This window comes from Camelus dromedarius, chromosome 9 (genome assembly GCF_036321535.1).
Source record: "Camelus dromedarius isolate mCamDro1 chromosome 9, mCamDro1.pat, whole genome shotgun sequence".
Lineage (NCBI taxonomy): Eukaryota > Metazoa > Chordata > Mammalia > Artiodactyla > Camelidae > Camelus > Camelus dromedarius.
The window spans coordinates 52,187,405-52,205,016 of record NC_087444.1 but is presented as its reverse complement, the minus strand read 5'-3'; the positions used below and the strand labels follow the sequence as shown (position 1 = coordinate 52,205,016).

General features: G+C 39.1%; 1 protein-coding gene and 1 long non-coding RNA gene across 3 annotated transcripts in view; one reads left to right on the top strand and one right to left on the bottom strand.

The window, feature by feature from the left end:
* Positions 1 to 597: 597 nt before the first annotated feature.
* Positions 598 to 13,647, bottom strand: DNAJA2 (DnaJ heat shock protein family (Hsp40) member A2). The gene is made up of 9 exons (XM_031458518.2): positions 13,449 to 13,647; positions 11,926 to 11,985; positions 11,376 to 11,599; positions 9,078 to 9,158; positions 8,704 to 8,837; positions 6,802 to 6,998; positions 2,731 to 2,875; positions 2,465 to 2,592; positions 598 to 1,879 (listed from the first exon to the last, which is right to left on the bottom strand). The coding sequence occupies exons 1-9, from the start codon at positions 13,524 to 13,526 to the stop codon at positions 1,688 to 1,690; spliced, it is 1,239 nt and encodes a 412-aa protein (XP_031314378.2). The 5' UTR covers positions 13,527 to 13,647; the 3' UTR covers positions 598 to 1,687.
* Positions 13,635 to 17,612, top strand: part of LOC135322043 (uncharacterized) — a 42,680-nt gene continuing 38,702 nt past the window's right edge. The window contains exon 1 of one of the 2 annotated variants that reach the window (XR_010382322.1): positions 13,635 to 13,942. This is a non-coding gene — a long non-coding RNA (uncharacterized LOC135322043). Of the gene's footprint in view, positions 14,041 to 17,612 lie in introns of both variants that reach the window. The other variant, XR_010382321.1, reaches the window with a different exon arrangement.

Sequence of the window (17,612 nt, the reverse complement as noted above, 5' to 3'; positions counted from 1 at the left end):
ACTACACTGAACAACTGTTTTATAAACCTTTATTGGAAAGGCTACAAACTTTGTATTGCCACTGCATTTCTTATGCTTTAAGTGGTTGTGAGGAAGTAACCTTGAATACAAAACTACTGTGCTGTTGCATCTTGCCCAGGCTGGTTGTAAAAGATTTTGTACAACGGAGGTAGAGTGGACAGGGCAATAATTTAAACCTTACAGGCCCTGATCGATGCCAGGACACCCCCCCCCTTTTTTTTTTTTTTCCATTTAGGTTCTAGTCCACCTAGAAGTAAACTACAAGTACTACAATTAGGCCCAGGGATGGCATAATACATTTTAAATTTTTAGTTTTCAGTTTTCTCTCATTTGTTCTTTTACAAATGAAAATGTGCCATTGATGTCTCTTCCCTAAAATTAAAGTGTGTGCTAAAAATATCTACTGTGGGAATGAAAGGAAGGTAATAAAAGATGAAAGAGTGATACAACATCCTTTTCATAGCAGTTTTACCTGATTTTTCTCATACCAGCCTATCAGTCTTACTTTTCTGTAAAATAGTAGTAATAATCAATGCTTCCCCCAATCTCAAATATTCAATTTAATAGAGACAAGAGAATCTTTAACTTAACATTTAATGAAAACAGAGCATTTTAACAGGTTCTATGCAGACATGGTTCTAATGTTGATTTGCTGTTACCTTATTTTTCAAAAAGTCGGTGGAGTGGGGAGATACAGAGGCTAGGTTAACCCGGCCCCAGTGCTCAGGATCATAACTTACTTATGAGTTACATAACTCAGATGTCCTTGACTCTACAAAGCATTAATTGAAGCCAATAAAGCCTGTTTCTACCAACATTATCAAACTTTCCTTTGCCTTTTAGAACTATAAAATGGGCATGTGCCTGAGGCATAAGCTTCAGACCAATGGGTTTTTAAGGGCTGTTTAAGAAGCAGAACTAAGGATACATTCTCCAGTTTAAGGATACACTTTACAGTTCAAAATATGTTCTTCCTTCTAAAAATGTAAGACAAAGAGTAATTTACACCAACTGCTTTTTATTATCGCATTTCAGAAACCTTTCACAAGATGGTAAAAAAAAAAAAAAAAGAAAAAAAAGAAAAACAAAAAAAGAAAAAAGAAAAGAAAGGGGAAAAAAAAACTGAAAAATTTTACAACCACAACTCAGCTAATGTTACTTTTTTCCATTGTTCCCAGTCAGCTCCAAACCCATTGTGTGCAAAGCCCATTTTTTCCATGCATCTAAATGATAGATACAGGCTATGAAATTCTTTATTCTATTTGTAGCAGCTTATGCAGGTGCAGCCAAACACAAAGCTTCAGGACAAATTGTACACAAACTTTACAATGTGGGATATGAATTTAAAATATGAAACATAAAATCTACACAAAACTGGTAAAAATCAAGCACAGATACCAGGATTGAAACTCATAACCCATGTGTGAAAGGGAGTCTTATTTCCTTTCAAGTGCTTTATTCTGCTACAGAACAGTCAAAATGAAGATGTAAAGCTTTGTGGTTAGTTTAAATTATACACTCTGTAGATACTATACCAATTTTAAAAGTTACACATAGACCAACAGATGTCCATCAGTTCATCTCTCCAGACTCTCCAGCTGGATTGCGGAAAACAAACCAGGCAAACGTGGAAACAAAATCCACCTGTGCAATTTGTTTCCAGAGTTTACTGATGGGCACATTGCACTCCTGGTCCATGATGGCTACTGCTTTCTTCATCAGAGCTATCATTATAGGCTTCACGCCTCTGACCACCTCCTGAGCCCCGAGTGCTATCAAATTCCTGAAGCTCTACCTCCTCTGTGTCTCCAATTATGTTTGGAACTTCTGGTCTAGATGGCAGAAGATCTTCTAGTTCCTTCATTAAAATAAACAAAAAGTAGGTTAGTTGGAAGGTGTCTTCACTGATCATGAACTTATTTTTTGGTATAATTCACTGTATATGCTTCTCTGACAGTTAAAATAAAATCTTTGTACTATAAGCCAGAGATCACAAATGGATGACCCACAGACCAAATCTGCAGACATCTTTTGTGCAACTCATTTACTGCTTAGAAAACAAAAACTGGAACTAGTTGCCAACATTTAAACACTAGAAAATTTCACACCAGACATGCCTTCCTGCATGGATCAGCAGATGCTAAGCTGGGGAACTGCCCTCTTCAGATGAGATATCTGCTCTTCAGGGAGCCCCAATCCTCCCATCACTACCTCACACCCAGTCTGCTTTACTCCTTTACTATATTCCCTGCTTAGCCCCATCAACTTTTACATCAGCTATCTTTGCTTTAATAACAGGACAGCTTATTCACCACTCAAATAGGTAAAATTTAACAAATTGCGTGGTCCAGTCTTAGCACTAAAAACAAATGGGAGGTAAACAAGAAACACAATTATCATTAAACTTTAAGTCATCTGTTGCCTAAATTTAGAGACCACTTACAGAAAGCTTGTCTGGGTTGATCCAGTTGTTTTCAGGAAACTGCACATCAAACTTTATGTAAAGATCCCCCTTTTCAAAGGGATTACGATACTGCGGCATTCCTTCACCTCGAACTACACGGACACATCCTATTATTCCAGTAAATAAAGAGGAAAGTATTAAGAATTTTATCCAAGAAGAAAGGTGCTTACTAGTATTCTTTTGAGAGTCATCTATTGTAAAAAAAATTACACAGAATCTTGGATTAGACAAAAATCAAGATTTACCTGGCTCAATTACTTTGCCTGGGGGATATTTCACCACAATCTGACGTCCATCAAGGTGCTTAAATGTGAACTGAAATCCACACAGAGCTTCAACAAGTCCTATCTTATATGTCATGTGCAAATCATTTCCATCCCTCTGGAACACCTACAAATAAAGCACACAAGAAACATCCCTTTAAAAAATTATGGAGGCACAGTCTGCTGTGCTATGTTCCTTGGATCAATTTCAAAACCTTAATTCTACCATTCGCTGCAAAAGCCAAACTGCCACCATCCCTAACTCCCTAAAATTATATTAGGAAATTTAGCTAGTTTCAATTAATATGCCATAAATTTCTATCAGTAAAGAATTGGAATTGGGAAAACAATGGTTCATAAGGCACAGCTGAGGCTTCAAAAACAAAACCAGGCATACTGTACAATTATGGCCCATTTCCTAACCCTGCCTCTGAGCAAAAAAGTGTAGAAGGCCCAGTGGGATTCTATAGAATCACCTTTGAGTCTCCTCCAGACATAATCCTAACAGGGGGAGGGGAAGGTCCAAGTTCAACATAAAAAGCTGAATCAGGAATGCTCAGCCAGTAAAGGGGCTCAAACCCCATGCTTCATACATGTACAAACAAGCTTTATCTGACCTCAAATTCAAAACTTGCTTAGATAAATGTAAATCAAACAACAAATGCTAACGTTGGCTTATTATTACACTATTAAGACTATAGACTAAGTAATGCAAAAGTTACTCAATAAGCATTAAAAAAAAGTGTCGGAGGGGTAGTGTAGTTCAGTGGGAGAGTATGTGCTTAGCATGCACAAGGTCCTGGGTTCAATTCCCAGCACCCTCATTAAATAATAAATAAATAATTCTAATTACCTCCCGCCAACAAAATCAAAACAAAACAAAACAAAAAAGTGTCTGAGCTTTCAACGTTCAGGAAAAAATACATCCAATTTCACAAATGCCCAACTTATAACTTTTGCTTATTAGAATTTATAAATATCTATACTTAACTTCTGAAAGTTAAGTTGAAACAAATTAACTGCAGTAAAAGGTCACCTAGATTTTTTTTCAAGACAAGTCTCTCTTCCAAAGAATAATGCTGGCTGGTTCATTCACAGGGGAGAGGAAATCTGAAAGATATCCTCTCTTTCTAAATTACGCTCCTAAATCTACCTATGAAGGGAAGTTAAATCTCAAGCCATCATCTTGACAGTGGCTCTGGAGCAGCAACCTCCGCGGCACCAGGCAAGCTGTTAGGAATGCACATCCTCGGGCCCCATCCCATACCCTCTGCATCAGAAACCATGGAGGCCAGGCCCTGCAATCCATAACTTCACTGCAAATATATTATCTATGCAAGTTTATGCAGGTGTCTCTCACAATGGGTGGAAAAATTAATTTCAATAATGTTTCTTTAAGGCAGGACTTTTCAATGCTTTTGCAACTGTAAAATGCTAGTGTTTCTGAGTATCTTACTATTGTTCCAAGAACCATCTTTAACCAAATATCCTCTGGTTAAAGCTATATAATTAGGGAGCAAGAAGGCATATTATGTTCTTGGATACAGCTCAACTTAAAGTGATTCCAATAAAAAATGATACAGGATCGATTTTTTGGAAGGGACCAGCAGGAGCGGTGGTTAGATTAGACAATTTGATGCTAAAATTCAAACAGAGAACAAAAAGGTAAGAATGGCCAGGAAATTTTTGAAAAACAAGACTAATGAGGAGAGACGACTAAGAACCACGCAGCATAACACTTGGAAGTTACAAAAATTTCTGAAATAGAAAAACAGAGCGCAGAGGAGACTAACATCACCAGATACTGTGGCTCTTTGCTGTGTAACTGCACTATGACAGTGAGATCACCAAACACACACACACCTGTACTGAAAGGTGCCTATACATACATACTCAGCACTCTCAAAACTGAATTGTTTTTTGATCAGAAGATTTATACTGTTTTAGCTACAGTACCCACCCTGATCTCATGGCCTCACAATTCCTTCAACACAAGTGTTGAGAGCAAAAAAAAAAAAAAAAAAAAAAAAAGGAAGCCCCAAACAAAAATAACTATAAGCTTGTTCGTGAACTAGTTCAAACTAGTTTATTTTTCTTAAGAAGGTTAAGAATATTTTCAGTGGTATAAATTAAACAAGATGCCTAAATCTCATCTTGGGCTCAAATTTACTTTACTCGTTCATAAAAAACAAAAAACCAGGAAGGAACAACCTTTGACCTCTTATTAGTTGAACTTTCATTCTAACCTTTATCATCTTCTATCTTCTACTTTAGACAACCAGTAACATTTGCTATCTGTTAGAAATTCCATGCAATTCCACCACTGCCAATAATTTTAGAGGTGACTGACTTCCAAATGCCTCCCCCATGGCTCCAAGAAAGAAAGCAGTTATTAGTTATCTCATTTTATTTTACAGAATCTGTCTGGAGGACTTTTTTTTAAGTGTGCAAAGCCAAGCCCAGAGAGGCCAAAGCTAATAAATGGGAGCCAGAACTTAAGTCCCTTGTCTCCAAGACTAGTTATTTCTGTTTTTAAAATCCCAATATACTTATAGAACAACATTAGAGATTGAACTTAGGGGTAAAAAAAATTTTCACCATCAGTCTGACATACCAAAACCTCCAATGCTTCAGTCTACCCTCACCCCAATAAACATTACTTCTTAACTTCCTCACTACCCTCCCACTGCTGTACTGCCAGACATCATTCGATAACTGCTCTCAAACTACTCCAATGATGTATCAATGAAAATATCCACATGTGGTTTGTACCATCTCACAATACAGTTTACTCTATACCCAAGCAGACTATATATGTCTCAATTATCTGGCTGTCTCTCTTATCTTCCTCCCTTTTATGCCTTTTATGGTAGTGTCCATGGAAGGTAAGATTGAGCAAATAAGGAGTGGCTAAAATGCCAGTTAAAAGGCAATCCTGTAAGAGTTACAAATATTTCAACCCACAACACTAAGGCAGAATTCTAGAAATTATCATTTTTTAAAGCAATCTAGGGATCCTTGCCATTTGCAGGTTTGGCAATATTCACAAAGGGCCAAGATGTATAGCAATTTATAGCTTTGTTGAGGCAAGGAATTTGACTAGTACACCTTGAGAAAGGCTAGTATAGAAAAGCAAGTCACAATCTAGTGAGGGAATGAATCTAATCAAATTCCCAGAATCTGCATCTCAATACAGCTCTATTCTCTACAGGATTCTTGAAGTGATTTTAAAATTTTACTTATCTGTAGAAATCACCATTGAATGGGAGAAAACATTAAAACTAAAAAACGCGGTTGACTTGTGACCTAAAGACTTTCAAAGGAACTCGAAATGGCAATGTGATCAACTTCTGGGCCTGAACCCTGTCAAATGCTTCAATATTCAAGAATGTGGGCAACTACACCAAAGCTTCAGATACATTCTTCATGAATAAAAACCTACAGTAAACTCTCTGCACATTAAAAAATACAGATGCAATGGTATGTATAATCAAAATAACACACACCAGGCCACATCGTTAGCCCAGTTCAGCTTGCCTTGTACATAACAGATACAATACACATTCAATCACAAATTCAAAAATAAAATGTTTTTACAACCCCAGAACCTATTCTTTCAAGAAGCTCACATGCACACCCAAAGTAAAATGAATCAACAGAGCAGCACTGAGGACTAAAGCCCTGTTCACTCACTACCCGTCAAAGGAGTTTCACAGTGAAAACTAAGCTGCCTTAGGTCACCTGGTCCCCCCTTATTTTCATAAACAAGGAAACTGGGGTACAGAGGTAACAGGATTACTTAAGGTTACAGTGCCAGTCAATGGTGGAGCTGGGACCAAGACCAACTCCTACAGTGCTACTGACAGCACCTGTTTTGCTGGTCTGCTAAACAAGCCAGTTCTCATGAACACAGTCTTAACTACTCAACAAATTCATCTACGTTCAGTGTTGCTCCAGGAAACCCAAATTGATTTAACCTGTACCTTGCACACAAGACCCTTTTCTGGTCTTCTAAAGCAAAAACAAAACAAAACAAACAAAAAAGGAAATTACCTCATGTTCTTTTTCTTGTAGCAAAAGAACAATGTCTCCCGGTTCCACTCCTGGGGCTTGGTCTGCTTCCCCAGTGAATGTAATTCTTTGTCCATGTTTCATGCCTTTGTCTACGTGGACTTCAAGAATCTTGACTTCTTTAATCACCTTCTTCCCTTCACATTTTTTACAGCGGTCCTTTTCATTAATTACCTCTCCTGGAAAAAGAAGTCGTTCAAACTTCCAGCAAGGGTACTATAATGTACTCTTAAGTAAGATAGATCTTGATAACACTTTATTCACTAAATAAATTTTCTAAACTTCTTTAATTTGCTAACTCAAGTTGTTTAAAATAACATTCTTAGTAACAAAAACTCACATCTTACTGCAGGTTATCTAGAGGATCCAGCTACCCAGTCTCCTCTGTCTCAGAGTAGAATGTATCTTAAACAATACTTAGCTCCTGACTTTACTTCCTAAAGTTAAAACAAAGCCTAAGAATCAAGCAAACAGAATAGGTGGTCAGATGCTAGAGCTGCTTTATTTTTCCAGCCTTAGCTTCACATGAATTTAACAATGGACAGAGACAACCCAAATCAAAATTTAAGTTATCTTTTAGACTCAGTATTACCTTGCCTAGTTGGTCCCAGATCTTTTGTATTTCACAGACTAAACCCTCCTCAGGTGTCCTATTATGGACCTTCCCTTTATCTAGGTACACGACCACTGAAAATTTCCAAAACCAATGAGAGCTGGCACTGAGTACCTTCATACCATGTTTAGGACAAGTTTCTTTTTCTTTCTATGTATTATTCGGAGTCATTTGATCAGTGCTATAATAAAATAAAACTGAAGTTGTATGTATATTGAGAAAAAAACAGCATCAATTTCTGAAGGCTGATTATTGGCACACTTTTATGCTTAGATGACATGTACAGTGACTTCAGGAACACTGCTTCTGCAGAGTATGTTCTGTAAAGCACTAGTTCCTTAAAATGATAATGGCATATGGGAAAAAAATTTCAGAAAACTTTGGTTTCTTGATGGTGAGAACTGTTAGCAACTTTAATAAGGTAAAATGCACTGAGACTCTCAGGAGAATATCATATATACCAAGTTATCTTTTCACTTTCAGAAATAATTTGGAAAAGGATGTTCTATAACTGTGCTGTTCAATATGGTAGCCACTAGCCATCTGTGGCTGTTTAATTTTAATTTTAAATTAATAAAGATTAAAATTCAGTTCCTCAACCGCACTAGCAGCTACTACACTAGACATTGCATACACAGAACCTTCCCATTATTACAGACAAATTCTTTTAGATAGCACTGCTCTAGAACAACAGTTGGCAAACTAAGGCTCACAGGCCAAACTGGGCATGCTCTTATTTCTGTAAGTAATGTTTACCTAGAAAATGGTCATGCCCACTTGTTCACATATCGTCTGCAGCTCTATACAAGTGCTAAAAGGGCAGGGGTGAGGAGTAGTTTCAGAAATCATTCTGCCAACAAAACCTAAAATATTTACTTCTGTAAGAGCTTCAATCCCAATTATCTATGCTCGAAAGCTAACTAAAGCTTACAGTAAAAATCCTCTACTTATCAGAATGAGAACTGAACAATTTGCTGTCTCCCTTTTATCAAATAAAACCATTTAAAATATAAAGGGACAAAAGACTTTGCCCATCTTTTTGGAATGAAAAGACACATGTTATTTTAAATGTTACATATAATATAAATTTACTGTTATTCTGTGTTCACTGGGCCTATGCATAAGGAAATTATTTTTGCATTTTTCTTTTGGAACTCTCTGTATCTTTAGTAAGATGAATATGAACACACGTTGAAAAAGAAAAACTGTAAGCCTCTACAATTTCTGCAATCTACTCCAACATAAAAGCAAAGAAATACTGGCATGCATACCTTCTCCATTACAGTCAGAACACACAGACTGCATCTGTTGTACCATTCCTGGAGCCAGCTGTCTGATCATGATGCGTACACCTCGACCCCGACAAGCACTACACTTCTGAACAGCTCCAGACTTTCCGCCTTGGCTAAAGCAAGCGAAAGTATGTATTAGATTTTTCCACATAGGCCCTGACAAACAGGAATTGTGCTTCTCATCTTCATCTTCAACCCCCCAATGACTGGTATTTAAACTGACTTTCAGAGATATCAGAAAATGTTCTGGGTTGGGCAGTCAGTTTGAAGTCATGAACAATTTTATCTGACATCAACTCAATGTGCCACTGAAACAGATAAAGTTTATTTCATAAGCCAGAACACACACTTACCCACTGCATGCACTACAGAGTACATTCTTGCTAAGTTGTAGTTTGGTTGTCTTGCCATTATACAGATCTTCTAAAGATACTCTGGAGAAAAAAGAATTAGGTTCAAATTTCGCCAAGTTCTCTTAAATACAAGACACAAGTGATAGCTGATAGAGCAAATTCCACTATAACCTTTTAAACAAAGAATTCAAGAGCATCTTACATTAGTCTACTGAGTAAGTTTTATTTTGTAGCTCAAATTAGCAGAAAGATTTTATGGCTATAAACAATACATGTGGTGCTCAAAGCCGGATGCTAAAGGATCAGGTTAGCGATTTGCTGTACTGCATTTTCTGGTAATTGCACCAACTCAAGAATCACACCTTCTGGCCTTAGGCAAGAGCCCTCCACCTAATCCAACCCTCTAAAAGAGGTACAATTATTATTCCCATTTTACAGGACAAAACTGAGATACAGAGAGGTTAAGTAATTTGCCCAAGATCACACAGGCAGCCTGGCTCCAGAGTCCATGTCCTACTGTAAACCTCTGATCCCTCCAAGAACAATTCAGAAAGGCTACACAGTTATATTACAACTTATGGGAGGCACTCAGATTGCCTATGTCTTAAAAAAAAAAAAAAAGGCCTTATCTACAGTGTGTGACAGAGGACAGGTTTCCAAGAGAGCCTACAAGTTTTAGAGGTCTGAAGAACTCAGTGAATTATAAGCAAAATTGTATATTTGAGCAACTTTTACAAAATTTTAAAAGGAGTCTATGACCCCAAAATAGTCAAGTTAAAAAGCTTATTAAAAATATTCAACTGATAAAACCCAACTCACTTTTATTCACATAGCATATTTGAATTGCAGGACCATTCATTTCCAAATTAACCTCAAAAAAACTATGTATATCAAAAATCTCAAAAATACTATTCATTTAGAATCTGGAAGCAATGCATTTAATTTGGTTTTACATTCTCATTGTGTTTTTAAATCTCCTTTAGTAGTAAACATTTAGTTTAAAATAAAAAAGTTAAAAGTACTTTGCAACACATCTATACTATTTTATAAGCATTTAAACTTTCTTAGAATTGTTATTTTTAAGCTAACCCTTTTATACATTCCAGGCAGGGTAAGAAAATACTTATGGTCAAAACATTACCAGCAGTTCCAAACAACTGCTTACCTACAGCTTAACCTTAGGCCAAAGCCCTTGGTTGCATGTCTTTTATACTTCTCCTAAGAACCCTTAACCTAACCATTCGCATGATACGTAGGTCTTATTCTCCTAACATACTAAATTGCAATTAGTATGCAGCACTACAATCTAAAAGGGCAGAAAAATCCTCATTTCAATAAACATGGCAAAAGGAAGGAAAAATGTGGGTCTAGCAAAGCTGACACTCTCCATCAATGGGGCTAACTGGCAGAATCCTCTACAAGCCAATTTAGTTTCTATTTATCAGCTTCAAAACACTGATGTGTGCCCGGGAATCTCTGCCAAGGAGAGACAATGCTGTATATAAAGATATTCACAGCAGCACTATTTATTATGGAAAAAAACTGGTACTCTCCTATAGAAAATCATGGAATGGAGTATTATAATGCCACCAAAATGAAATGTTGCAGTAACTGGAAAATTTTTAAAAATTATGCTTTACTTCCTCTTACCTACTCAAATGTATAAACTAGATAATATAAAATATTTTGAAGAAACACTTGAACTTCATTCTCTGGCATTTACTAGTAAAACCATTATTGGTTCATGAAAAATTAACAAGATAAAAGACTTCACAAAGTTATTTTCATTTTGGGTTCACAGACTAAGACCGAGTTCAGACAATCTATCATATGTTGGCAGGTTAATGTCAGGCTTGGAGCCAGCAACCTCCATGGAAACCAATTTTGGAGAGTTCACACTGAGGATCAAGTAAAGAGTGACTACAACATGTCAACAAACTAGCCAGTCACTCACTTTGTAAGTTTTTAAATAAAAAGTAACTAGGAAGATGTAACTACTTCAAAGAAAAGGAATCTCCACAGCTGAAATTTTTAAAAACAAGCAGCCTCGGAAGCATATACCAAAACAATCATCCTACTCTGTAAAAACATCAATCATCCTTTAAGATCTCTTAGTAAAATAGGTTATTAAATTCAATCTAGTCATCCAATGAGAACAGCAAAGCAAAGGAAGGGTTTTTTTTTTTTCCTGATGAAAAACAGAATTTTTTTTTTTTTGATAATTTTTCTCTCTTCTACTGAGTACTTCTACTTGGAAAAAAGTTCTTAATTTTTTTAAAAAAGAAAAAAGGTATTCACTTGAGTGGATGCATCATGTCTTCTCCTCTTCTTCTGCCATTTCGACTTCTACTCTGATTGCCCATGAAGCCAAATAATCCCCCACCAAAAATGTGAGAGAAAATATCATCCATGCCACCACCTCCGCCGCTACCTTCCCGAAGACCTTGTTCTCCATATCTGTCATATAACTCGCGCTTTTCAGGATTGGATAGTACTTCATATGCAAAACTTATTTCTTTGAACTATAAAAAAAAAGAAAAATAGGAAAACTGGATTTTCAAATAGAAGACTGGGGAAAGGCGATAAGAATCTAGGATTCATTTAATTCTAAGAAAGCCACAAATTACCTTTGGTTTGATTCTGGTCCTATTTACCACCTACCAAGGCCAGAATGTCCCATCTGTAATTCCCATCACAAAACCAAAATACTCTTGACATAAAAATTTGGTTCTTTGGGCATAGATGGACTTTTCCTACAACATTCCTGGGTTTTTTTCTTTTTTTTTTCCTTTCAAGAAGGGCAATTTAAGTTTAAAACTGAAAAAAAGTCTCAAGTATCTTAACTTACTTTGTCACCAGCATTTGGATTCTTATCAGGATGGTATTCCTTGGCTAACTTTCTGTATGCCTTCAATAAAAGATAAAAAAAAAGTTACATACAAAGACCAGATATGAGTACTAATTTTCTGAGAAGCAATGTTCTAAACTCATAACCTTCCAGAAATGTCCTTTATTCTCAGGCATTTTCTATCCTAATACTGTTTACTAATTTAATATAACAAAGCAGATAGTAGTTACACTTGAAAATAGGTTACACTGAAGCCAGATACAGACAATGAAACAAAGCCACAGAGAGAAACATTGAAAAATTCCACATTTTCACTATTGTCAAATGCCTTTGATGGCCGGTAACCAGAACAAGACTCCAATAAACTCTAAAGAGAAATGATTGTTCAGCTTTACAAGCTGAAAATCACTACTATTAAAATTAGGCTAAGGTAAGAATCCCTGCCCATGACAGCTCCTCTCATTGTAACATCAGGAAAAAGCCAAGATAAGCTCCTAAACCATGTTTTATTTTCATATGGTGGATTGATTGGGGTCTTGATTGGAGTGACCTCAGCCTTAGAGAAGCGACATACATACCAGTGGCTCAGATAAAAAGCATTTAAGCGTTCATTCACAGACCCATGAATTATGTAATACGGACGAGCATTTCCGGTAAGGTAACAGGAAGTCCTTTTACTCTCAACTGTACCCGTCCCACTGCCTAACGAGCATTCTCATTTTTCTCAGCTTACAAATCCGGATACTCTAAGCCCCATGAAGATGCTGTGGGGCTTAATCAAACGCCTCACGTGCTTTGAAATCCTGAGATGAAAGATTTGCAGCATCGCAAGGAGCGATAATGAGGCCTTCTACTTATTTTTAGTCAGCGTACACTCAGGTGTTTGGCTGGGACCCACGGCTTCTTCCTGAAGTGGGTACAGAACATTTAGGTTACCTGCCCACAGAACAATGCACCCAGACCCACGCTACCTCAGGGCCAGTGGGCAAGGGAGCAAGGGAGACTCCCTCTCCTGCGGCCGTGGCTCTCGGGAAACATCCCCAAGTATCCGCAGATACCCGGCGAGGGATGCCTCAACCCTCCCTCCAGGGCCCAGACCCAGCCTCGACTCGGCTCGGATGCCGACGTCCGCGGCGTAGACAACTCCTCTCCCGGGACCGGGATGCGCTGGGCGCCTCGGTCCAACCTGTTTTTCCAGGGTGGTGACCTCGGCGAGGGGAGGGCCAGTCAGGCAGCGGCCTCCCGGGAGCTCCCGGCCTCGGGCACCCGCCAAGAGAGGGAGGAAGGAAGCGTTTTCGTCGTGTTTGCGCAGGGGTGGGTTTTATTTGCTGCATCTGCGGGCGGGCGGGCGGGGCCGGCGGCCCAAGGTCAGCCGAGGCCGGAGTGAGCGGCCCGCAGCAGGCCGGTCTCGCCGCCGGCCCCAGCCTGGGCCCGCCGCCGGCTCGCGGGCCGCTCCGTAGCGCGGCCTGGCGATCCCAGCCGCGCAGGCCCGCGACCCTCACACCCTGCCAGCTCCCCAATACCTTCTTTAGCTCATTCTCGCTGGCGCCGGGCGGGACGCCCAGGATGTCGTACAGCTTAGTGTCGGCCACGTTCGCCATGGCGGCCCGCCGGGCAGCGCTCACAGAGGAAGGCGGCTGAGCAGACGGAGTGGAGCCGGGCTCACAGCGGCGGCGGCAGCACAGGCCGAGCGAGACAGCAAGGGGGAAGCGGGGGCGGGGCTGAACTTTGACCCGACGCACTGCCCGCCGTGACGTCACTGCGCGGAGCCCGCCCCCCCCCCCGAGCGCCCAGCAGCAGTTGTAGGGTTCGCGAGTGGTGAGGGGGGCGAAGGGGGTCCTCGCTGCCTCTGAGGCACTGGGTCGCCGGGCAGTGTCCAGCGTGGAAACCGGGAGAACTAACTGTGCACGGCGCCCTCCAGGACTTCAGCTTTCTCCAAAGGCGTTTATAGTGGGTGCTGAAAGAATGGAGAGGCCGCTTCCTCGGTCAGCGTGGAGTCCGGCGGGAGTGAAAATCGGTCTGTGCTCGCTGAGGTCGTTCTCAGAATCCTAGATGCCGCAGGTGGACCCTCTGGGTCTGGTTCCCTCGGGGCTTACGATGAAAAACAGCGCCTGGGTGTGTGTGCCGTGTATGTTTTATATGAGGGAATTTTCATACATTCACCAAAAGTAGTGTATTACACCGAAGGATACAGCAGTTAGCTACATTTTGCCAATTTTGTTTCATCCTCCCCCTTGCCGCCATACTGCCTACTTTCAGTGTTTTAAGGGAAACCTTTCGTTCATAAATACTCTTTTAAGTTTATGTGTCTAACATGACTTTTTAAGGCATAACCACATCACCACATGTAATGCAAGGAATTCTTCATGCGATACCTAGTCCATGTTTAGACTTTCACAATTATGTTGTGTCCTTTCACAGTTGGTTTGTGGTATCTGGATCCACAGGTTCCACCTATTGCATGTGGATCGTGTGTTTTGTCTCTGACTTGGTAGCTTTAAAATTAGTCAACACCAGAGGTCTGGATGGTAGCAGGCAGCCTGGCTGGGCGCACAGTGGTCTGGTGATTGTCTCCCATGATTTATACTCGCTTCAGAAAATGTTTGCTGTGCATGCACCTGCCACATGCTAAGACGTATGGAGGCCTGGACTGGTGGAGAGGAGTGTTAAAAAAAGAATAAGCTGCAGTGCCTGCCTTCAGTGCACTAAGAGTTTATGGAGACGGGGAAAATAGGATGCTCTGATCCTTTGGAACCTGAACTGGTAATAAAAACTCCAGTATAAGCATCTCACTTAGGATAATCTTTTCTCCCTGGCATTTCTACAGACCTAGTGTTTTGTTTTTGTTTTTTTCTTTTTTTTTTTTTTTTCCTTTTTGTCTCCAGACGTAGTTTGGAGGGCCTTAAGTGCCATGCCAAGAAGTTTGAAATTTATCTTGAAAACCCTGGGGAGTAACTGATGTAAAGTCATGATCCTATCCAAAATGCTCTTTTGGTGAAGTCTTCCTTGATTCCACAACCTGGTGAACAATGCTGTCCCTTTTGAGTTCCCACTACCGTTGGCTTGTGCCGTTTGTAGATAGGTCTGATGTGTGACTTGAGTGGTATTTTGCTGAAAGAACTCCATTAATAGGCTCTAGGTTCCTTAGGGGCAATTCACTCTTCTGTTTTTGAATGCAGATGGTCTGGTTTTGAATGCAGTAAAGGCTTCACTAGTTTCAGTTTCCCCATTTTCTTTTCACATTTTGAGGTACTCATAAGAGGCAATATAAAGGTCTGGTTTTGAATGCATAAAGGCCTAATAATTTCAATTCTCCCACTTCCTTTTCACATTTTGAGATGTTCATAAGAGGCAGTATAAAGTTGTGGAGGAGTTAGAGTGTGTGGGTTGGTAGGCTGGCTCTGCCATTTGTTAGCAATGTGACCTTGAGCATGTTACTTTTCTGAGACTGTTTCTTCATGTGTTAAATGGGGTTTTATAGTATTTTTATCACTGGCTTGTTTTTGAGGATTAAAAGAACTAATGTTTACAGAGTACTAAAAACAGGAGCTAAAACCGAGTATTAGCAACTGTTTTTTGCCCGTTTGCCTATAAGGTGTCTCCACATCTCTTATTTGTTGCCTTTAGTATTTAAATTCTTGGATTGCCAAGTGATACCCCAACTTCCTCCATTGCCTATTTCACATAGGCAATGGAGAAAGTTTTTTCTTTTTCTTCTTGATCTCAGCTATCCAGCTCTCCCTGCTTGCCAGTTACTGTAGTCTCTTCTTCATCAGTTCCTGGTCCACATGAGAATATAAACTGAAAACATTGTCTTTATTGTAACCTTCATGTAGTTTATTATATTTTCACCTTATTTTCTTTCTGTTCATAAGGAGTCAAAAAGAGCTGGACTCTTCTATTTGTTGCAGTTTTACTTAATATTTTTCTTTTCTTTTCTTTTCTTTTTTGTTTTTGGCAAGGGTTTTCCCTTGGTTCAATTTTAGCTTCTGTTTTCTGTTGAAGAAGATCTGGGTAAATTTCCTTCCTAGCTTTAAGTTAGTTTTTACCTGACTCTAAATCAGTCACCACGATTCATATTTTTATTTTATTTTCATTTAGTTACAATATTTTCTCCATTTCTGAATCTTAATTGTAGTTAGCATTGTTATTTGCTAATACTATAGGTCAATAATAATCTAATAATTGATTTCAGAACAGTTCGGTGTGCTCCCACTGACACGTGCTCTCCTTGTCATCACATATTGAGTCAAACCTGTGTCATTGTGAACACTGTAACATTTCAGCCACTGACTTTGTGTTTTTAAGGTAGCTCATCTATTTTAGCTCCAAATTTAGCTAATGCCATGAAGAGAACAAGACCTTTATCTCACTTCATGTCTCAGGCACCATAAAACGCTGAGTCACAGTGCATTTGAGGGCTGCTCTCGCTAGGCAAATGATTTAAAGTTTGAAGTTGGACTTTAGATTTCTGCCAGTCTTATACAGATGTTTAATTTTTTTTTCATTTCTTTCTCTCTTCCTTCCTTCCTTTCTTTCCTTTCCTTTCTTTCTCTTTTCCTTTTTTATTTGGAATACTTATGTAACTGTGTGGGGTTGAGGTGGGTAGGAGGTGGGTGAGGACTAGGGAAAGAGTATATGAACTACGGTATTTTTAAAGTCATTCATATTGTTCACAGCTAGCTGAATACAGAACTATGTAATCCATTATTTTAGACAGCCTTGTAGGTATGATTCAGGCAGTTCAGATAGTAGTTTTGCATTCTGCCTTTTACCTAGTTTTGAATGTAGAGAGCAGGTAATGCCAGTTGAAATATTTTTCAGAGTATACAGAAGTTAGTCCCCTTGTCATGAGAATGTTAGTCCATTAGAATTGATGATTCTTGGTACTCTTGTTACCAAGTCCAAACTTGTTATGCTCGTTGCACAACAGGCCAGTAAATCAGGAGAGGAGGTGTTGGGGCAAGGAATGGCAACTATATTCTGAAAGCTGGCAGATGGAGAAGATGGCAGACTAACATCTTAGAGAACCATCTTACTCGAGTCAGAATTCAGGCTCCTTTTATACTAGAAAAGGGAGGAGATGTGGTTGGTTGTTTCAAACTTCTTGGTGTAGGAATTCTTTGTTCTTGTAGCTATCCACGAGGGTCAGGTCATGGTGCCCTTGTAAAACCTCTAACAAAACAAATGTTATTTTCTATTCTGCAACTTGTTATCTTAAGTACAAAAGTGTTAATATCCTCAAAGGCCAGAGCCTTGAGAATAGGTTCTCCTGTATATTTCAGGCTAAAGGCAACATTCTTTCACAAAAGGTGCAGAGGTAGCAAGACTAAGCCTAGAAAACAGGGCACAGGGTTAAAGCCAAAGAAACAGATCTAATACGGAGTCAGATTTGTTCTTTTCTGTTACATTCTAAGAAGAAAAAATTTAGAGGTTTGGATCACTGGACAATCTAAATTCCTTGCACTTCCTAAACTAGGTTGTTTAGTGATGGGGCAGCATGGTTGTATATGGTATATATGTATATACCTATTGTATGTGTTTGCATACATACATATATTTATATACATATACCTATGATGTATGTGGTCGTATAGCCCCACTGCTAACCTGTCGAACCCTGTCATGTCAAATCCTTCCATGTAAATTAGCACATTTAAACATTCAGTTTGCTTATATCATTGCAG

What these genes read in the sequence shown, in the direction of transcription:
- DNAJA2 (XM_031458518.2), bottom strand. Translation starts at nt 13,526, where the DNA reads ATGGCGAACGTGGCCGACACTAAGCTGTACGACATCCTGGGCGTCCCG. An exon ending in TACAAGAAAAAGAACATGAG is followed by an intron (nt 2,876 to 6,801) that starts GTAATTTCCTTT and finishes CTTTATTTGTAG; the next exon opens with GTGTTCCAGAGGGATGGAAA. An exon ending in TCAACCCAGACAAGCTTTCT is followed by an intron (nt 1,880 to 2,464) that starts GTAAGTGGTCTC and finishes ATTTTAATGAAG; the next exon opens with GAACTAGAAGATCTTCTGCC.